The sequence below is a fragment of the Hypanus sabinus genome, chromosome 14 (assembly GCF_030144855.1).
Source record: "Hypanus sabinus isolate sHypSab1 chromosome 14, sHypSab1.hap1, whole genome shotgun sequence".
Taxonomy (NCBI): Eukaryota; Metazoa; Chordata; class Chondrichthyes; order Myliobatiformes; family Dasyatidae; genus Hypanus; species Hypanus sabinus.
This window is the reverse complement of record NC_082719.1, coordinates 68,845,686-68,869,064: the sequence shown is the minus strand read 5'-3', so window position 1 is coordinate 68,869,064 and position 23,379 is coordinate 68,845,686. Positions and strand designations below refer to the sequence as shown.

Sequence of the window (23,379 nt, the reverse complement as noted above, 5' to 3'; positions counted from 1 at the left end):
TAATGAGCAAGGCAGCCTGACAATCCATTTAATATCTAATGGTTGTTAGTCCAATACTAAAGCATATTGACTGTCGATCATTCAAACTTTGGAGTCTCTTAAAAATTTCAATAATTATGATAATATTTTCAATGCTATGAATTTTGCGGTTGTCCATATTTCCTAAAAAGCTATAGAATCTGACAAAACACAACTTTGCATTTTATTCTTTCACAGGTGATTTTAAACCATTTGTGTGCTATAACATTACTGTTTATGCTTTGTACAACGATGGTCCAGGAAATCCACGGTCAGCACTAGCCTATCTGCAACAAAGTTGTAAGTAAATTCTCATGGGGTAATGAGAGGTTTCCAGAGACCTTGATGTGAAAGAATGGCTTGGTACTCTATAATGAATGCATAACTTCATATCTGACATCAGGCGGCATTATTCCTTTCCAGAAATCCAGTTAATGTCATCAGTTTGGAAATGCAGCTGGCCAAGTTGGCTCAGTTCAAAGTCCACATTTCCTGATATACAAACAAGATATGTTCTAGAGAGAACAATGAAATTGAGACAGTTAAAATAACTTGAATGGTTTCCAGCAGTTAGTATTTCTTGCTTTTTGGCTGTAGTTAAAGTAGTATCCCATTCTTCTGTAATTACCAATATTACAGTGTAATATTATGGTGATTTTTGATTGAATTGCAAATATGGAAGTGTTACTTTACTTTGTATTTATCTCTAATTTTCATATTGCTTTGATTTAAGCTGTTTTTATGTAAGTAACTGTATTTGTGGAATTTATTGAATAATAAGTGACATGGCCAAAAGCAACAGATTGCCAATCCAATCAGGTGGACCCAATCTGTGAGGGCAAACGCAATTAGAAATATACAGAGATTGTTTTATTAGTAGAATCATAGAATTATTGAGCAATACAGCACAGATTCAGGCCTTTGGCCCAGCTAGTCCATGTCAACCACAGCACCTGCCCAGTTAGATAATACTTAATGGTGTTGTGGAAGAAAGAGGACCGGTAGTTTTGCATATAAGATAAAAGCCTGATGGCAGAGGACCTAGAACTTCTCAGGATCAGAGAGTCAGAGATCAGAATCTGGTGGGTGGGGTGGTGGTGGAAGGGCTGCTTCTAGACCTAGTTTATTTAAAGGCCTGAACAATTAGTAGTGCCAATCATTTCTCAAAGTTCCAAGTTCAAAGTAAATTTATTATCAAAATATATATACATATGTCACCATATACATTTTCTTGTGGACATACTCAATAAAGCCAATAATCATAATTGCCAATGAAAGACCACACCAACAGGGGGGACAACCAGTGTGCAAAAGACAAAAAACTGCAAATTCAAAAAGAAAGAAAAATATAATAATTAAGCAATAGATATCAAGAGCATGAGATGAAGATTCCTTGAAAGTGGGTCCATAGGTTGTGGGAGCAGTTCAGTGATGGGGCAAGTGAAGTTGAATGAAGTTATCCCCTCTGGTTTAAGATCCTGATGGTTGAGGGGTAATTACTGTTCCTGGACCTGGTGATGTGAATCCTGAGGCTACTGTACCATCTTCCTGATGGCGGCAGTGAGACGAAAGCATGACCTGGGTGATGGGTCCTTAATGATGTTGCTTTCCTGTATCAATGCTCAGTAGTGGGAAGGGCTTTATTCGTGATGAACTGGGACGTATCTACTATTTTTTGTAGGCTTTTCTGTTCAAGGACATTGGGTTTCCATACCAGGCCGTGATGCAACCAGTCAATATACTCTCCACCAAACATCTATAGGAGCTTGTCAAAATTTTGGATGTCATACTGAATCTTTGCAAATTCCTAAGGAAGTGGAGTGTGCTAGCAAGTGTATATATAAAACAAATGGGAGAGATGTAATCTCAAGCAGATGGTGATGTGAAAGAATGTAAACCTTGCTTATCTATGCAAGCAACCTTTTATGCCCCTTCTTAGATTGTTTATGATCAATAAGTTACTTCTGAAATAATGTCACTGTTGAAGTGTAAGGACTGTGACACAAAATGCTGGAGGAACTCAGCAGGTCAGGCAAAGGAATTAAGAATGGGCAGATTAAGTCTCTTCATCAAGACTCATTCTGAAATGTTGAATCTTTACTCCTCTCCATCATGCTGCCTGACCTGCTGAGTTGTGTGTTACTTTGCATTTCCGGCATCTACAGAATCATTGTGTGTAAAAATACCCCATTGTGTTGAATTACTATTTGTTGAGGATGAAGTGAGAAGATTGCTACATATTATTAGATCTGCCACACAATGTTAAACTAAGATATCTTTAGATCCAGCAGAAGGACCCAGCGGCGTTTTTCATAAAGCAAGAGGAACAGAAGTTACGATTAAATGGCAGGAAATTCCTATAGAAAAGCGACGTGGTTTCATTACCAATTACACCATCTTTTATAAATCTGAGAAAGGTGAAAAAGGTAAGGGAACCCAGATCAATTTTGTGACTGGAAATGCCCGTGTTATCATTGCGAATAGCTCATTGTTTACTCCTTATATATGCCACTTTATGCAGCTCTACTTTATGCAAGTCCTGTCACGACTCTCCTACATCTATTCAACCGATAGATTGTGCTATTCCTTTAATGTTGCTGCAACTCAAGTTCCCTCCTCCGTTGTTCAAACAGATTTAATTATGTGGAATGAAAGGGTCATTCCACAAAATTAAATCTGTTATGCTTAATACTTACAAATTACATGCAATAGAATTGTTTAATAGAATTGCCAAATATCAGGAGCTGGTAGAGCAGTGCCAGAGACGGGAGGAGGGTATGATGTGAGCCTATAGAGTTGGGGTACAGAGGTTTTGCTGGTTGCTCGTTCTGCAGAACCTACTCTTCCACTGGCATTATGGGGGCTGTGAAGAAAAGAGCCACCGGACCCTCACAGAAGCTGCTGAGCAAGCCTCCAGACGGCTATGTATTTTCACATTATTACTCAATAATGTGTTACATGAATAGAATACAATCTACATTGCAGAAATAGGTTACATTTGAAAATAAAGTTCCCAACTTTTCCTGAGAAGTGTCTTAGTATGTCTTATTCAGTTCAGGAATACTTGCGCTCCCCCGCAAAATTTGGATGTCAGTGCAAAGACAAGTGACTTCTCAAGAGGTGTTGCCTGATTGTACTCCAAAACAAAATTCCTAGGGTGCCAATTCCTGCAGCTACATTGGGAAATCTGTTTTATAATCCTGCTAACAAATTGGATCAGATTACAAAACTGTTTTCTAGCTTGTTGCAGGTGCTAGTCTCTGCTAGGAAATTACGGAGAGTTTGAAGCAGACACACCTTGTGGAAGGAACTGCCAGCTAAGTTCACTCCACAAGATGATTTATATTTTCAAACTTGCTTGAGACTCAAATAAGTGACTTGCCTCTTCTCTTGGATGTTTGCTATTTGTGAAGCAGTTCTTGAAGGCTCTTAAAGATCCCAGTTTAGATCTTTAGGCCACAGCAATTTGCAGCAGTAATTTTTCCTTCTCATACTAAGACAACCTATGAGCCTTGCTCAATGTAAAATGTGGAGTGAAACTGGGAGTACCTTATCCATGGTTCATTTTATTGAATGTTAATAATAAATAAGATTTTGAAAGACTATCCAGTTACAAATATTATTCACTAAAGTATGATCTTGAATGCTATTTTACTGCTATCTAATTAATTTCTGTTATTTTGTAGCTGTAACACTGAGTCCAGATACTTTTGAGTATACTTTGGAATCTCTGGACAGAAATACTGAATACTTCGTATATATAATGGCATCCACAGTGAAAGGGGGTAAAAATGGCAGCTTGATTGTCTTCAAGACAAATGCAATTGGTAAGTAAATTTAAGAAAACATCAATATAAGGAATGTTAGAGTTGCACAGAGCAAAAAGTTTTTAAAGATAGTGAATGGATTGCCAACTTCCCTTTGTTGTCCTGTCTGAATGTCAGTAGCCTAGAATATGTGGGGATACAATCCGACATATGGATTGGAGTTATATTTGCAGCTTATCATCCCAAGCTTTGCAGGTATGGAACAAACTGTCTGTGGAAATGGGGCAGCTCTGGTCTCTTTCCAGGCCAACTTCAATTGCCCATGTAGGAGCAGTAGTGTGGACACTGGAGTCGACTATGATGTTCTTCTAAGGGGCTGTTTATGGTGGGTCTTTAGGTGACTCCGATCCAGTTTCCACGTTTTCTGAGTGGCTTCCGGACCTCCAGGCCCACCCCCTTTGGCACTTGCTGATTGCCACGGGTCTTAATCCAGGGTGATAGATGTGGATTCCCTTAATGTAAAATGCTTGTGCGTGACTTTGTTTAATGTATGGAGGCTGATGCATGGGCAACCACCACACGGTCCTTGGTAGGTCAGGGTACAGTAGCATGGACTGCAAGATGGCGGGAAACTATTCAATGCTGCAGCCTCCCTCTGCCTTCACACTTCACACCTCGTGGTGTGTCATCATTTTCCACCAGCTTCACCATTGAAGTGTTGGTTGGAATGCACTTCTCTGGAGCCTCCCTCTTAGCCTTAAAGCCACGGGTGACCCTGCCAGGAGTTAAGCATCTGATAGTTAAATTCCAGACATATTGCTCTCACAGTCTCTGGAAATCAGAAGCCTCTTCTCCGTGACAAGACTTGTTTGCATAGCTTACGTTGTTGAGTCCAATGGGAACATGCTAGAGGCTACTTTGCAGCAATTGGATAAACTTTTATCTACCCTCTTTGCCTTGTGATCCTCGGGGTCCTGGCCTGACCTTCTAATTTTGCATTTTGCATTTTGCATAGAGTGAATGGGCCTACATTTTATATTATGGTCACGTATTACGTGCAGTAGCTGCTCACTGAATTTCTAAATAACTGGCTGTCATCTTGTACCGAGTACAGGTATAATTCAGTTGTCTGCTTTACATGTAGAGTGTGCTCAAGTACCAAAATCAAAACACCTCACTAAATTGAGAAAATAAATACAACTTGAAATCTGCGCCTTCTTTGTGCCTTTCACAAGTTTTCCTAGCTTTGCAGCAGAACATTTGAAAGTAAATGTAATTTAACTATAAGAGGTTCCATTCTGCAAGGTCACATTGTTGCAATGGAATGGAGCGACACAGACATAGAGGCTGAGTAATCTGGAATGTTTATTAAAGGTTACAGGGAAGGCCGGGGAGCAAGGACTAGGCAGAGGAGCGCTGAGGATTGAGAAAGGTTTGACCGGGGATCGAACCCGGGTCACTATGGTGGGAATGCAGCATTTAACCACCGAGCCAACGGAAAGTGTAGGCGGGCGGCGGAACAAGGCAGAGCAGGGATGCAGACCAGGGTGTGAGCGTGGCTCGAGGAGAACAGCAGACAGAAGGACGAACTCGAAGACAGGCGGCATGCAATGGCTCCTATTAACACGGAGAGACAGAGTTAACACAGGCAAACATCGCGAAACAGAACTTAGAATACACAATTCTAAGCGGCGAGAGACAGTTAACACGGGTAGACAGTGTGGGAATAGAATTTAGAATGCACAATTCTAAGCGGTTGAGAGACAGAATTAACACAGGCAAACAGCGTGGGTGTTCAGAGGAGCAGGAGGCAGGCAAAACTTACCTTGACACAAAGTGTAGAAAGGCAAGCAGCAGACAACACTTTTCTTAACATGGAGAGACAGAGCTTCACAGGTAAACCTTGGTACTGAAGTAAAACTTAGAATGCTTATCTTGACACAGAGAGACAGAGTTCCACAGGTGAACCTCGGTACTGAAGTTAAACTCAGAATATTATCTTGACACGGAGAGACAGAGTTCCACAGGAGAACCTCGGTACTGAAGTTACACCATTCTAAGCGGCTGGGAACGTGAATTACTGCACTGACTGAAGCAACGGTCTGGCAACGAGTGGATGCAAAGCCAGGGTTTTTATGCAGCAGGTTTAGTAGAGAATCAGGTGCCGCAATCAAGGAGCCCAGGAGAACATGGGGAAAAGGGGATTAGGATAATAAGAGGAATTAATAGTATAGAAAATATTCAATTCCTCCATAGTTTGTAGATTTTCAGCAAGACTCAAATCCTGAATTGAGTTAAAGGAAATAAAGGTTGTAGCTATGGTTAACATACTACAGTGAAAAATTTTAAGCTAAAATAGTTGAACATATGATCTTACAAGAGTTAACAATTTATAATATGCATTGCTTACAAGCAAGAAGAAATAAAATTGGGGTTTGTAATGCCAGCAATGTAACTATGTTTTTAAATATTATTGTTTGTGTGTTGCCCATTGAGCTTGGCAACAGATTATAGATTATTTGCTTGTGCATGTTTGAGCCTTGCTGTTATGTTATACAAATGTTTGACACATTTGAAAACTAGCTAATTATCCTGTGGGATTAAAATGTTAAACATGAAGACTTAATTAGCCTGTCAATATGTACCTAGCATATATTCAGGACCCTCTGTGAAATATGTTTAGGTTCTACAGAAATTGGACCTTTGTCTTCATATTAAGAATAATTAAAATGGAATAAATTGACAGATAGCACCAACATTAAAAGTTTTGTCAAATATAAATATCGACATAAGCATAATATTTTGTGGTCTGCTCTATGACTGACATTGCACTGAAACTAAAGCCATATTACAATTCCTCTGCAGAGCAAGGAGATATTGTGGTGCTTGTGGTGTCCGTCGTTCTCAGCTTCCTACTAATGATCATTGCATCCGTGGCCTGTTTTAATTACCAACACAGGTATATGTTTACATTCATTTTAAATTGACCACCTGAAATAGCAATTAATATTAGATGCATTCCAGTCTTCTCTACTTCTGGATTATGAATTCACACACTATACTCATCAGGAAATCAGATGAATTTCCATCAGTATAATTGAATAAGTTGAAGATGCTGAAAAAACCATTTTACAATAATTACTCCCAGTGGGGGAAAACATCATCTGACAGCAGCACTAAATATAAATGTTCACACACATTTGGCAGCTCATTTAGGAGAAGGAAAAACTCTGGTCTCAAACCTCTGCTGCCTTGTGGCTACACCCACTCATGGGGAAGGCATTGAAAGTAAATCCTGGGGAAAAGATCTGAAACTGGAGTTCCTAGGACAGTCCTTTGTTGAGTTCAATGCTGCCTGGCAACTCCAGTGACAATGCTGGTGTCAGATTGAATCGGTCTCTGCTGTTCCTTTGGACTCATCAGCTGCTTGGAGAGGGTAGCCTGCTACCTGGGTGACAGCTTACTTCCATATCAGACTGCCCTGGCTTGCGTATCATGTAGACAGCTGGGACAAGACCTCAAGCAATGAGGGCCTCACAATAAAAATACCATGCAGAACTCCAGTCTTTAATATTGTAGACTTACTAAACAGGAGGTTACAGTTAGTATCTCTTAACTGGCACAAACATAGTAAAGTATGCCACTTTATCCATTTGAACTGATTAAATTTACTGAAGAGGTTAGCATGCTGTCAGATGCAGAGAGTGGTTAAGGCCCCTTTTCCCTAGTTTAGTACCTGCAGGCTGTTTGGTACTCCACTAATGATGGATTTCCATTGTTAAGCTGCAAAGGAACTGAGAAAGGAGAATAAAACATAGTTTCTGAAATGAAGTCAGCTTAGGTTGTTGAAAAAATTCAGTGAGGAAATACTGAGTAAGGCGATTCTGTGAAATGACATATCTTGAAGGATTACTCTCTGTTCCTGGTGCTTTTTAAATTGTAATAATAAATTCTTGGGTCAGTTCTTCACAGTAAGTCATCAAGGATCAAGGACTAACGTTATGTCTCACACGTGTTAGGAATTTACTGTGGCGTTTTGGCATGACATCACAAAAAAATCACCATTCAATAATTATAAAGAATAAAGGATTATATAAAAAATAAAGTTAGAAGTGCAAAAACAGATACAGAATACAATGTGCATAAATACATAAATACCAGCATGTATTTGCAATGTAAACAGCATTATGCACAGTGGTTTACACTGTAGTGCAGAGATTGAGGGAGTGGTGGGGGTGGGGGGGGGGTGCCTGACAGTGATGTCCTCCTTTTTCAAAGAAAGGGGCTTCCTTTTCTCTACCATCAATGCTGCCGTCAACCGCACCTCTTCCATTTCACTTCCCCATCTTCCTACCAAGAGGTCCCTCTTGTCCTCACCAACCACCCCATCAGCCTACACATCCAGCACATAATTCTCTGAAACTTTTGCCACTTCCAATGTGATCCCACCACCCCACATTCTGCTTTCTGCAGGATTCGCTCCCTATGCCACTCCCTTGTGCATTCTCTGGTTTGTAATTTTACCAGCTGCTGTGCTTCTTAAATAAAGGAACAACTTTTACCATTCTCCACTTTTCTGGTACATCACCCAAGGATAAAGAGGTTTGAAAATTCTCCATCAGGATCCCAATAATTTTCTGTCTGGTTCCCATAACAATTGTGAATAGATCTCATCTGACCCTAGGGATTTCTCTGCCCTTATTCACTTCAAGAGTAGTTGCTGAAGGAGATTTCTGCAGTTGATGGTATACCTAGTGTGTGGTGGAGAGAGTGAATGTTCAGGGTGGAGGTTTAAGCTGGTGGACCTAAGTGCTGGCTGGGCAGACTATTATCTGGGGGTGGTATTAAGGTTATTGTATATGCGTCTATTGCGAGGGCTTCAATAGAAATGAAGGTCTGTTACATTCCTAAACTGTGTCTTTTTGGGAAATCAGGGCTTGAAGCACAGGCCACACAATATCTCTCCTGTCCTGGAATCCAAAATGTCTTTGTATTGGATCTCAATGTATCTCACCCATGGTGACCCAGGATTTTGCTTGTGGTGAAGGCAGAGATCGTAATGTCATTGAATAACAACAGGCAGTGATTAATTATCCTCTAGTTGGGGGACAATCAATGCCTGGCACTTGCATCTTGATTGTAGATGCTGCTTATTCATACTGAGTGATTATGCTTCATGAGTATCAGATGTTGGGCTGCCAAAGTGTTGGTCTACCCAGCAGAGTGATACTGTTTGGTGAATGATAAATCTCAACGTGGACCCAAGACTTAATGACTATTGATTTTACATAATAATGATTAGAAGTAGTTGATAGTCGTTGGATCATAAACCTCATTCCTGCATTCCTGCAAACGATAAGATTGGTTTGTTCTTTGCTTAATTACACAGGTTGAGTTTGAGATTGTGTCATCGTGATAACTTGTTGAGGTTATTTTTGTTCACATAAAAAGCTAAAAACTTGTAAAAAGCTCTAATTTCCATGACTGTCATTTTGTTATAAATATGTCAAATACTTTAATTCTTCCAGGATTAAAACATACATTTGGCCTGATGTTGCAGACCCAGCAGGGAGCAGTATGGCAGATTGGTTACAAAAGCACCCATCCAAGGTATACTTCTGCTGATATGATTTAAATTTAATGTATATTTGTGAAGTTCCTCAAAACTGTAAATCTGATCAGTAATTTACTTTGGCTGGAGGGCTTACACAATTTAGTGTTAGTATGTTTTTCTTTTACTGTTATCATTTCAAAGTTATAATGATACAACTCTGTGATAATGCAGGCTACACAGATGTATGTTTTTAAATTTTCATTCAGCACTAGGTACACTGTGATTGCATTTGCTAAAAAAATGCTTTAATTCTACTTTATATTTTTCCAGATGGTTCAATTCTACTTGCTTGCACGTAACAAATGCTTCCCTATTTTATATTATAAAGATGCAAGTACAGGTAGAAATGTTTTTTAAATGCATGATAAAAGAGTCTTGATTAATGACTTTTGATGTCTAATTCTAAGTAGTTTTTCTTGTTTTATGAAAATTCAAATGGCTCTAGCTCCTTTAGTGATGCCATAAATGAAACATAAGAGTTTTATGAGCAGTGAGGATCTTGTGTCTTTCTGAAGATGTTGATCAAGTTATAGCACCTCATCAATACCTAAGTAATTTCAGGCCTGAGATTTACTTGGTTTATTGAAAGCACCTGGAGCAAGTCATTGTATAATGACAGCCAGAGAAAGGCTCCTGGCTCTCTGTTTCCCAACAGAGGTAGCGGGGGAATGGGAGTGGGGCTGGGGTTGAGGTAATGGGTTATGGCGAGCAATTTTTTTTAAAGTTAGAAGACACTTGAACTCAATTGCCTCCTTCCTATGTGTGAGATAGGCTGATACATCATGTAGTTAGAACTCAGGACTGCCAATAAGCTATATTTTAAGCACACTCAAAATTTTAGGATCAGGGCATGCCTGAGGCCTTTTAGGCTTTGGCCTCTGTTTGGTTCTTTTTTCTGAGGAGTAAACAACCTGGAACACTTTAACAACTACCGCTATACTATCAGCCTGAGAGGGTGCAGTGACACAGTGATTAACGTGACTGATGTTGATTAGAGATAGGAATTCAATTCCCATTCATCAGGCCTGCACAGGCAGGCTCCTTCCAGTCTCTAACCAGCCAACAGGAGTCATCTGCCACTCATTTCCAACTCATCACCTGCAGCCTATTTAAACCCAGCACTCTCCTACAATCCTTGTTCAGCCATCAAATTAGCCGGTTGCTCCTAGCCTACTGTTATCTTGTTGTGTTAAGTATCTGTTCTCTCTTGTTTTTGTGGCTTGTTATTTTGCGTTTTATTAGCTACTATATCATCGCTGCTGCTCTGTATTTGGGCCAAGCTTCCTCTAAATTTCCAGGCACCCTTTGTGGCATCTGGAAGATTTAAGTACAGGCAATTAAATAAAGCTGGATTTAAAAAGTTGTGTGAATGATGTCTGCAAGTATCCATCAAGTTGACCAGTAAGAGAATGGAATCTGGAATCCTGACTGCTATGGTATCTGTGTGAATCTCTGGACCAATCTGATTGAATATTAATAGCCCTTTGTTGACAACAATAAAATAATAAATGTTGACCTTGGTAGTTAAAAAATAAAATAACCAGGACAAATTATTTGAATATTTTAAAAACAGATCCCTTCACTTTTATACAGTACTTCAGGGTGGAGAGTAATGATTAAGTATATTTATCTACTAGAAGTATGATCGTGTATCATTTATAATCGCTTGGTTTGATTATATTTGTACTGTGAATAACAGTAAGAGTGGCAGTCCATCAGTCCATTAGACACAGAGCAGAAATAGGCCATTCAGCCCATCGAGTTGGCTCTGCCATTCCTTCATGGCTGATCCCAGATCCCGTTCAACCCCATACACCTGTCTTCTCACCATAACCTTTGAGGCCCTGACCAGTCAGGAACCTATCGATTTTTGCTTTAGGTATACCCACAGTCTTGGCTTCTACCGCTGTCTGTAGCAGAGCATTCCACAGATCCACCACTCTCTGGCTAAAAATATTCCTCCTTGCCTCTGTTCTAAAGGGTCGCCCCTTGATTTTGAGGCTGTGCACTCTAGTTCTGGAAACCCTCACCACATCCACCATATCTAATTTCCAGTGACTACAGGCCCAAAGCTGCCAAGCTCATTTGTTAACCGCTTCATACCTGAACTCATCCTCGTGAACCGGTTCTGTACTCTCTCCAATGACAATGTATCCTTTCTGAGGTATGAGGCCCAAAACTGTTGACAACACTCCAAGTGCAACCTGACTAGTGTCTTATAAAGCCTCAGCATTATCTCCTTGCTTTTAATTTCCCTTGAAATAAATGCCAACATTGCATTTGCCTTCTTTACCACAGACTCAACCTGTAAATTAACCTTCTCTGAGGAATCCTGAGACCCTTAGCACCTCCAACTGCCTGCTTTATTTCTGAACTTTCCTTTAATTCCAGCAGTGGACAAGTGGGTTCTCAATGCACTTTATATCTGGGCATCATTGGGGAGGGCTGGTGTAGTAACAGCAACCCCCCGTCCCTTTGAGTAGGGAAGCCAGCCTTATCGAAAAAGCAAGTGTAGGCAACTTTTTGTTTTTCTTTTAATATGTTTTGAAATAATGATTTAAATGATTTAAAAATGTTATTATATTTATTTAAATCTATTCAAAAAGTATTCAAATCTCTGATTAAAGGAAATGTTTAGAGATTATTTTGTCAGCCAGTGAGCTGTCAAAAGCTCTCACATTGTTGTGGGAGAATGACTTTTGGAAGCTTGTGGAGAAGATGGACAGTGGCCATAGGGTTGTGTAGTGGAACTGAGAACAGTAAATATTCTCAGGAGTGTAACAATGGATCATAGTCTTAATTACAGGAATGATTTTGTCTTCTTTCCCAGAAGGTTTTAATCCTTCTTTCCACATTTCAAGAATGCCCATTTTGTTAAAGTACTGAATCCCAGGATCAGTTTCATATATGTGCCAGTCAACGTGTCGAACACATGTTGGGTGTGGGGACTCAGCCCATGTAGCCCCTACAACCAGGCGAAGGGAGTACAGCCGGGTGGGGATGTAGGTGCAAGGCTGGGCAGTGATCCGAGAGCTCAGCGTAGAGCTGCTCGTAAGTGTGAACACGCTGACATAATGGTGAGCATGCCACTCACTGGGCTGAACTAGTGCTAGACCTCAAGCAACAGCAGGACAGAAATTTAAAAAAATCTTCAGAAATCACAATGCGTGATTATAAGGTGCCACTATTAAAATGAGGTTTTGAAGATAATTGAAGATCATTAAAGTTGAAAATTATAAATATCCACATGGGCTTTAATGTGATGACTTTTCATTACTGATTACAATTACAATTGAATGGATTAAAAAAAAGGGAAACCCTGATCTTGGAGAATTTAGCTTACGAAGATGATGTTTAGAAGCTCCGGGTGTGTAGTGGTGTTGACAGTAGTATATATTCTCAGGAATGTAACGGTGGATCAAAGTCAAATTAACAAGAATGATTCTATCTTACTTTACCAGAAGGTTTTAATTACTTTCATTTACATTTCAAGGATAATCATGTTCTTAAAATACTGAATCCTGGGAATGAATCCATATCAGACTTCAGTTCCGTTGAAGTTTTGTGTTTGTTTGAGCAAGACAAGCTAAAGTCTGTGCAGAAAGAGGAGACTTCATCCTTGCACACAGCAGAAGAGGAATCTTCATCCGGTTTGTCTCCACCACAGCAAGACATTGCAAATGGAGCAGAAACGGCTCGCCTGTTGCCACCTACAGATGTAGTAGCATACACAGTCTTGGAGGAATGCTACAAGAGCCAAGTGCCAGAGCAGCCATTAGTTTCAACTGTTCCAGAAACAAGTGCAGAGGACCAGGTAAATGGGCAAAGCATCTGTGATGGAGAAGAGGAAAATTGGTGGGAACCAAACGTCAGTGAAAATGATTTGTTGCAACAAATAATTAAAGACAGTCCATATTTGAAGAACTCTTTAAGTGTAAGAGATGTGCCAGATGTACATGACCCACGTGCAGATGGCTCAATTAACTCAGGGGTTGGTAATTGCTCTGAGGTGGACGTAGCTGCACCTGGTGATAATGAAAGTTTGGATCAGAGCGAGTACGATGCTCAGCTTAATAACCATCCAGTTAAACCAGTGCAAACTTACATTACACTAGAAATACTTGGTCTAAGGGTCAACAAAGGAATGTAATTGACTTAGCCGATGGAAACAACATTTTTTTACCACAGGAACCTCATCTTTTTAAATTACTAACAGAAGAATTACACAGCTGGGCTGCTGGGATATGAAAAGAGAAAAGTTAATTAATTTTGTAGCTCTGACAGATCATTAATCTAGTGTTGTCATTTTTGTGTCTTTTTATATTTTTATCTCAACATCTTCACTTGTTTTTTTTTAGCTCTTCCTTTTTTGCAGATTAACTGCAAGTGTTCTCAAGGAATATTTATGGTTGTCAGATTTACTACCAAGTAAGAGAGACTCAGATTTAGTTAACTTTCCTTTATCCACCCACACCTTGGCTCCATTTTAAAAGATAAGCCCAAGGAAAATAACTCAGGAACAGCATAAGCAAGAAGCCAAAGCTGAGAATTTTTATCAGTGTTCGGATGCTGGTTATAGACTACTCCCTTGTCTCCTGGGTTACCAGAATGTATATCATTGCCACATTGAATTACAACAAATACTAAATGTGAGTGTGTGTTGCAGTTTTACAATATGCTGATCAAGGAAGTGCTCGGGGAATTTCTTGGATCTAAATACGTGAAATGACCATGACTTGGTTATGGTTAAAAAGCAATGGAAAATAGCAGATTCCATCATGAAATGATTAGAAAGCTGTTGAGGTGTTGCAACCTATTATTTTTATTTCCGATCCTCTCACTAGCTCCACTGTCAAAATAATCCACTGGTCCTGTGCCTCAGTTTCTCCAACTCTACCTCTTTTTGTGTTTTTTGTTCTCCTTTCTTGATTTCTTATCATGTAGCTTAGTTTAATAAGCTCTTGCAATAAGCCGCAGAGCATTTTGATTCCATTATGTAGCAAGTTGCCCAGTGAGTTGCTGATTTTATTTTATGAAGCATTAATCCCAGTCCGGAATATTGCTCAGGTCATTTGAGATAGATGTTACCCTTTACTGTTTACTGCCATCCTTAGAGGAAATAAGTAAGGAAGGACATCCAAAGTATCTTACACTAAGTATTTTACATTCATTGTGTAGTCACAGTTACAGATCATACAATATAGAACTGGATTGCCTGTTCTGCATTTAAAGTAAGCTATTCACTGAAGTAAACGGGTTCTTTGAAAGCAATATACTTCGCCCCTTTCAAAGGGAAACCCAGTATTCCAGGAGGATGTTGCACGGGAACACCAGCGCCTGCAGGTTCTTCTCCCTTTGGCACGCCTTCCTGACTTAAACACATTACCAATTGTTAATCATCACTGCACTTGACTGTCAGAACTCGGCAGCGCTCCAACAGTATCTTCATCAGAATGCCTTGTCTTCAATGTTCACTTTCTGTAAATAAATTAAAATAACTTGTATTATCAGGTGTAAAGGCCATATGGAAAAGCAGTGAAAATCAAGTCCATTATTTGCTTCTTGCCTCATTTGAAAATTAACACTGAAAATAGGCACTTAGTTTATATGTAGCTAAACTTTGATATACAATATATGAATTGCTTATTAACTTATTTATTTTCTCTACAATCCCACTGAGCCATTCAGACCATTAATAATCTTGGGCACTGATATATCTGGTATTAAATGGAACAGTATAATTGTCCTTGCTGTCAGCACTCATGACAGAGCTTTGGGTTCTGCTGTTGACCCATGAGCTTTGGAGGTAGGACAAAGTGCTCCTGTCGACTGGACATGCCCTGCTTTCTGAGCGTATGAATGGCCCACTGACATCCACTGGCCCAATGCAATCAAGCATACAACATACAGCACCTTCACCCATCAAGCCTCCCTTGGCCGTGATTCCAGTCTTATTTATCCCATTTGCCTGCACATAGTCCACATCCCTCCGTTCCTTGCCTGTTCATGCATCTGTCTTCATCCCTATTTAACATTGTTATTGAATCTGCTTCTGCCACCTCCCTGTCCAGCACATTTTAGGCACCTACCTCTCTGTGTGAAAATAATGCCTTGTAGCTTTCCCCCTTTCACCTTAAACCAATTTCTTCCAGTATTTGACCTGGTAAAGAGACTCTATCTATGCCTCTCATATTTTTATATACTTCTATCAGGTTACCTCTTAGCCTCTCATATGTCAGAGAAGACAATCCAAGTTTTATATAGTTGCAACATGGCTTTCCAACTTTTATACCCATTGCCCCATCCAATGACAACAACTATGTTGTTCTCCTATCTGCTTGTGTTGTCATTTTCAGGGATCTATGGGCATAACTCAAAGCTCCCTCTGTATATCAATGCTCCCAAGGGTTCTATCATTCAACTCTAAACTTTCCTCTTCCATGTTACCCCTGTTCAGATTAAACCCCTTTGATTATTTCTCCATTCAAATTTCCAGGTGATCTATATTCTGATGCATTCTTTGACAAACTTTCTTCACAATCCACATCTCCATCAATTTTCATCTTGTATGCAAACTTACCTACACTTTCGTTCCAATAATTTAAGTTACAAACAGCAGAGGTCCCAGCATTGATTCTTGCAGAGTATGACTGGACACAGAACGCAGTCAGAAAAACACCTTGCATTACCATGACTTCTGTGACCAACTTTGCATGGATCTGAAGTGACTGACTTTTCTTGTCTAGCCGATTATGAGGGCCCTTGTCAAATGCTTTATTAAAATCTATCTGGACAACTTATAATAGCCCACATCATCAATCATATTCATCCGTTCCTTAAAAAAAATCAAATTTCTGAGACAGGTCCTCTCCCACAGAAAGCCATACTTTCCCCCAGGCACCTGAAAATTATGCCCCAACTTATGAGCAATTTCCACTCTGGGAAGAAGCCTCTGGATGTCCAGTCGATCTATGCCCCTTAACACCCTGTATATCTATATCAAGTCTCTTCTCATTCTCCACTCTAAGAGAAAAGTCCTAGCTTGCTTAAACTATCTTCATAAGACATATCCTCTAGTCCAGGTAGCACCTCTGCACCCTCTAAAGCTTTCACATCCTTCCTATAATGAGGCGACTAGAACTGAAAACAATTTGCTTAACCTTTCATCTCCACAATCAACTTGGTGAACATCCTCTGTCACCTCCAAAGTCTGTGCTACGCCTCCTCCCTCACTACCATTTAGAGCCCCAAACAGTCCTTCCAGGTGAGGTGATACTTCACCTGTGAGTCTGTTGGGGTCATCTATTGTATCAGTGCTTCTGGTGTGGCCTCTTGTATATCAGTGAGACCCAATGTAGATTGGGAGATTGCTTCATTAAGCACCTACAGTGGCCACACATTGAAATTCCACTTTCCTTTGCCATTCCGACATGTCTATCCATGGCCTCCTGTACTGTCGCAATGAGACCACACTCAGGTTAGGGGAGCAATGCCTTATATTCCTTCTGGATAGCCTCCAGCCTGATGGCACGAACATCGATATCTTGAACTGCTGGTAATGCTGCCCCCCAGCGTTTCTCTATTCTCCGTCCCATTTTCCCTCTCTCACCTTGTCTCCTTGCCAGCCCATCACCTCTCTCTGATGCTCCTCCCCCTTTTCTTTCTTCCATGGCCTTCTGTTCTCTCCTATCAGATTGCCCCTTCTCCAGCCCTGCATTTCTTTCACCAATCCACTTCCTTACTCTTTACTTTATCCCTCCCCCCACCCCAGTTTCACCTATCACTGTGTTTCTCCCTCCCCTCCCACCACCTTCCAACTCTGCCTCCTCATCTTTTTTTCTCCAGTCCTGCTGAAGGGTCTCGGCCCAAAATGTCGACTGTACTTTTTCCCGTAGATGCTGCCCGGCCTGCTGAGTTCCTCCAGAATTTTGTGTGTGTTGCTCAGTATAACTTTCTTCAATTAAGGAGACTGGAACTGTACACACTACTCCAGGAGATGCTCTCCAATTGCAGCATAATCTTCCTGCACTTAAAATCAATCCTTCCAGCAATGGAGGTCAACTTTTCATTTTCACCTGCAAGCCAACCTTTAGCGATTCAAGCAGAATCACTTCCAAGTCCCTCTGCATGCTGTGTTGTGTGAGAGATATGGCAACTACCTTACAGTGTTTCCTACTGACAGCAGTTACATAAATGTCCCTCTAAACTGCTGCATGGAAATTAATGAATGATAAATGTTGGCCAGGACATTGTCTTCAATCTCCTCACCTCTTCATACTGAGTATGAAATAAGTCTACCACTAAGCCACGGCAGACACTCGATGCAGTTTTGATTGTACATTACAGAGTTTCTTCTCATTTTCACTACAAGGGAGACGTAAATGGATGCATGAAAGTTTGCCACCAGAAGAGCCTGAACTTCACAGCATTTTTCTGTATGAGCAAGAGAAGGTAATGAAGTGCAGCTTGTTATGAGGAGGGGCTTTAAGTCTGAAATAATGACTCTTGGGTTTGAAGAGCTGACAGAGGGAGTCTTCACTTCTGGTAGAGAAAGAAGACAAAAAGTTTGAGATATTCTGCTTGTAGCCCATAAGTAAATACGTTTTCAATTTTAAATACAGTGGCTTTGAAATTCTATCACGGTGGTGGAGGTGGATCAGTGGAGAAAAATGGAGTTGAAGGGGGGGGGAAGGATAGAAGGAAGAAGAAGAGAAAGAAAGGACAATCGGAGGGGAGGACAATTGGAGGGAGGGATGGGACAGTAGAAGGAAGGGAGAGGACAGCAAGAGGGGTGAGGATAATGGGGTAGAGCGTGAAAAGAGTAGGAGGGAGTTGATGGGATGATGGGAATGGAGGAGAATTGTGGGAGTGGTGAAAGATAGTGGGAGGGGGACAGAGTCTTGAGAGTGGGGAAGACCATCATTCCTGGGAAGATGTGTAGCTACAGAAAGCAATTAGGAAGACAAATAGTGTCTTGGCCTTTATTCCAGGTAGATTGAGACACATTATTTCCATGATACTAGGCTTGCATCGGAAATATTACGTACAGAGCTGGTGTCCTGACCTGCATGGAAGGAGTGCAGTGATATTCACCAGAGAGATTCCTGGGATAGTGGGTTTGTTATGTGAGGGGAGTTTATACAGACTGAGCCGTTACAGTTTTAAAGGACTGGTGAACTCATTGAAACTTAGAATTCTTAAGGAGCTTGACAGGGTAAGTGCAGAGATGTTGTTTCCCTGTCTGGACTGTCATAAATAGGGTTCACTATCTCACCATTCAGGGAAGAGATTGGAAGAAATGTTTTTACCCAGTGGGTAGTGAACCTTGGGAATTCTCTGCTCCAGAGGGTTGTGGACTGTCACTGAATATAGTTCAGACAGAGGTTCTTGGATTAAGAGAATCAAGAGACACTGGGCTAGTTCAGTAAATTGCATTGAGGCAAACGTGATGGGCTGGATGGCCTACTGTTTCCTCTTGGCTTACATTCTGATGCTTTAAAAAAGTTGACTGTGGATAAAGAGAGCAGCTCACTGGTTGAATTCCAAGGCTATGGATAATCCAAGATAGGATAGGGATGATTATGTGGGTTTGATAAGCGAGCTTTGTATGGAAGAAGGTTGGTCAGTAATGAGGATGGCAGAGGAGCAGAGGTTAATTAGCTGGTGTGAGTGGGAAGGATGATGGGGAGGATAAGAGCATATTGGTGGGAGAGCTGAGCTATGTTCTCATAGAGCACCAGCTGGGAGGTGGAGGTTGTGTGTGGCAGGAAAGATAACAAAGAAGGTTATTTAATAAAGAAACTAACTTGAAGAAGATGGACATCTGGGCCTTGCAAGGTAATGTTGGTTCCCTTTAAGTAATGACAGTTACTCTCAGTGGGATTTGCTTCAGTGGATGAAGCTCCTTTTTTTCACAGAACCTGCAAGCACAAAATGTATCAAAACACATTAAAAAAATGAAATTCCAGGATCTTGCGCAATAAAGTATTGCGCTTCGTGGGAGACCAGACCATCGTGAATATCAGTTAATAATGATTACAGAGAAATAAATATGCTCAAAGCAGAATCAAGTTTGATGTCAATTCAGTAGTGAACTAGCTGCCCTCTCCTGGACAGAGCAGAAGTCTTACAAGTTTCCCCACCTCTCAGCTTCTCACATTATTCCTGTTTGCTCCTGTTCCCTGCTCTTGTGCCTTCTCCCTGTCACTAGGATTCATCTATCTCCTGCTAGCTCCTGCCCCTTCCCTTCCACTATTCTCGCTTCTGACCATTTCCTTTATAGTCCTGATGAATGTTATTGGCCCAGGGTTCATTTTCCTTCAGAGATGCTGTCTGATCTGCTGAGTTCCTCCAGCATTTTGTGTGTGCTGAAGCCTAGCAGTACAGCTGGGTCACAGGGATGACAGCGGTGACCCACAAATCAGTATTAATTTCCTTGTTAGTTTTCTTTATGGCAAGGTGCATATGGGCATATTGATGGAGGACATCAAATTATGGTTAAAATGTGGTCGTTATTCCATCCTTAAGACTCAATAGTAGGAATTTTAGGGCTGGCATCCAAGGAATTATGTATAGACCAATGTCTATAGAAAATACTTGTGATTTGTTTAACTTTAACCAATTATGTGAATATTATTTCATTTGGGTCTTTTGTAACGCTTGTGATAAAACAATATAATAAAGAATATGATTTCAGAGATTACAAAAAGCCTACATTGTAATTTTGCAACCCAAGTTCACTATCCTGTCTTTTTTGAGGAGCAACAACATTCAAGATTTTTGTTAGCACCTGTACTGGTATTTGGACCTGTTGTATCTTTTCTAGTTTCCAGATGAAAAATCAACACTTTGGACGATTCACTAGGTATGCCTGGTGTTTCGTCATTCATTGCAAGAAAGGCTAGCAGTTTTTTGTGCCTGTTGTGGATCACTGTGCAGTGGTTAGCATGACACTGCTACAGCTCTGGGCATTGGAATTCAGAGGTCAATTCTGGCACCGTCTGTTAGGAGGTTGTAAGTTCTCCTCATGACCATGTGTGTCATGCTTTGTAACTACAAAGGAAGTTGACTCAAAGGAAGACACAGAGTCTGGAATGCGAGTGTAGCTTCAGGCATGCCTGTATCATGTGGAAGCATGATGTCATGTGCAATTAATACATTTTTACATATAATTTGTAATGAATTATTTAAACAAACAAGATGTTTAATCAAACTATATATATAAATACACACACAAGATTATTCAAATATATTGAAATATTAAATGCACAACATTCCTCCCTGCTTACCTATAAACTTCAACTCAATAGAGAATGCAGCTCAACTGCGTACACAGTACTGTAGCGGTGTGCTACACGCAGCGCTAAAATAACGACACGGAGTCGGTAAACTGCAATTAAAGATGATTTTATTCAAACTTCACAGCCTTGCTTTAAAGCCTCCCTCATCCCGCCCTCCCCGGGCGCGGATGCTGTAAGGGACACGTACTCACAAGCCCCCGCAGGCTTTTTCCCTGTGTTGGTGAAGCAGACCTGGCGCCCTTTTGGGACTGGCCTTTGTGCTGGCGCGCTGGCTATTTGTGAGCCGGTTCGAGTGCGCTAGGAAGTGGGTCGCCACAGTATACTATATAAAACAGCTACTATATATAGACCTTCGCAGCATAGTCAAATTTTAAATTGTCCCATTCAGACTTAAAGATTTAATTCTTGTGGAGGATTTCTTACTCTTGTGAGATAAAGTGTTTCCTGACAAATGGGGTCACTCATCCTGGCAGGTGAGACTTGTGGGTGTGAAACATTCTCAGGTCAGGACCTTCCCCCATGGTGGTTCTAGGAGTTGACTGAGACTGCAGGAAGTGGTTCTGATAGCAATAACCAATGTTCTTCTCTATCAAATGACTCTGCTCTTGTCAATTGATTAGAATTTTGTCTCCAGATGATATCAGACTCAATCTGCACTGTGTAGGAGAGTGCTCCTGTTCTGTCCTCAATCTTTCCGAGTACCTACCTTTGTTCACTTCTGTAGTCCCTTACCAGGACTGTTTGAAGAGGAGTGCAAGGTGACACAAGGGTACAATGCCCTCTCGGTCAACATCTTCCAGATAGCTCACGAAAATGTCTTGTTTACTTCTTTTACCTCTGTTTTTCACCTTGAATGTGTTTCTGGGATTGTTAGAGCCTGTGATTAGCAGTTTGGAGATCGATTGAGTAATCCAGTGCTTTGCTGTCTCCGAGAAGATTCTGGGAAGGGAGTGTGTACTTGGACGGCCTCGATGTGAAGAAACCTCAAGATGGGACATGAGCCGATGTTTGACTCCATTTTGCCATTAATCACCGAGGAAGATTGAGACATTGAGGTGAATGCCTAGGGCGAGCAAGAATTTAGCGCCAATTGCCTTCCTTTTCATATTTGCCATAGGAGTCTGTGAGTGGCCTATCAGCGATAGGCCTCTCTGCCTCATGTGGAGTTCCTTTCATAGATGAATGTCCGTGATGTCATAGGACAGTATCATGGTTCTGTGTTTATGAATTGGACAATAGTGTTTATAAACTATGAACTTTTTCAGGCTTATGGTTTTTATATTTTGTGTTTTTTGTTGCCCATTTCTTTGGGGGGATAGGTCGATGTTCCTGTTCTGTTTTGTGCAGGGGTGAGGGCAGATTTGAGGGGTTGACGATCGGGATGCCGCTCTTTTTTGTGTGTGTGGGGAGGGGGTGATGGGTTTGATGTTTCTCTCTCATGTTCTTCCTTTGTTTCGTGACTATCTGGAGAAGATGAATTTTAGAGTTGTATGTGGACACAGGCTGTGTTAATAAATGAACCTTTTTATCTTTGAAACTGGACTTCCTTGTTTGAGGAGCTTCAATTTGTCTCACCTGTTTGTCCTGCATCCTCCTTCTGAGATTGGGTTTGAGGAGATCCAAGCATGAACGCAGGGGACGACCCAGGCATAGCTGGTGAGTTGTTAATTGTGGAGTGTGTTGCATTATGATATGCAAGGAGGAAATTGGCAAGCTTCCAGGTCAGTGTTAGTGTTAGTGTCTGCTGACCTTGCGCTCTTTAGACTCTGGGCAAACCTTTCTGCCAAGCCATTCATAGTTGGGTGGTACTGTGCAGATGTAATATATCTTATTCCATTCGTTTTCAGGAGTGATTGTAACTGTTACCCTACAAACTGTGGTGTGGTTCCAGTCCTTGTGAAGAGCCTTCTCAATAGATCACCAGTGTGTCAGGTTGTAATGGAGGCCATTGGCAACACTTCTGGCCAATTTGTAGCTGCGTCCACTGCTACCAAGAAATTTGTGCTCATGAAGAGTCTGGCAAAATCCACATGAATCCTCTGTCAGGGCAATTCAGACCATTCCCAGGGATGGAGAAGCATTGTTCTTGGCATCTTCTCGATGTGTTAGTATCCTAAACAGTGCATGGCAAGCTGCTCAATCTGCTGATCGATCCAGGTCATCAGGCAAAGTTCTGAGCCAATGCCTTCATTTTAACCACACCTAGATGACTGGCATGTAGCTTCTCCAACACTTCTGCTCTCAGCTTGGATGGTACAACAAATCTCAATCGCTACATAAGCCAAAACCTGTCAAGAGCAAGTTCATATCGGCACTGGTAAAAATGGAGGAAGTTGCATTTCTGTTGCACATTCCAGCCATTTTGGGTGGCCATGTGGACCATAGTGTTTTCCTCCCAAAAGGCTTGCAAAGATATCCTCTATCCCAGACTGAAGGTATTGATCTACTTTCAGTGCTGGGTTGATGGTAACCTTGAAAGCACCACAGGTCCTAATAGACCCATTCTTCTTGGCTACTGGGACTACTGGTGTTGCCCATGGGCCCCGTTCAGAACCTGGGTGCAGCATTTTCACTTAACACTCTTTTACACTTGATATGCTTGAGTTTTCCAATGCCATGCTTGAGCACTGCAGTGGCATCATCCTGTACCTTTCTTAATTCACTGGCTGGTTACTTGATT

General features: G+C 41.0%; 1 protein-coding gene across 5 annotated transcripts in view; it reads left to right on the top strand.

The window, feature by feature from the left end:
• Positions 1-23,379, top strand: part of LOC132404843 (interleukin-6 receptor subunit beta-like) — a 103,399-nt gene that overhangs the window by 65,822 nt on the left and 14,198 nt on the right. For 4 of the 5 annotated variants that reach the window (XM_059989389.1, XM_059989392.1, XM_059989390.1 and 1 more), the window contains exons 12-17: positions 217-318; positions 2,301-2,444; positions 3,705-3,845; positions 6,651-6,744; positions 9,314-9,395; positions 12,893-20,226. In XM_059989389.1, coding sequence (XP_059845372.1) covers positions 217-318; positions 2,301-2,444; positions 3,705-3,845; positions 6,651-6,744; positions 9,314-9,395; positions 12,893-13,549 — 1,220 coding nt within the window. In that variant the 3' untranslated portion in view covers positions 13,550-20,226. Of the gene's footprint in view, positions 1-216; positions 319-2,300; positions 2,445-3,704; positions 3,846-6,650; positions 6,745-9,313; positions 9,396-12,892; positions 20,227-23,379 lie in introns of those variants that run through there. The other variant, XM_059989394.1, reaches the window with a different exon arrangement.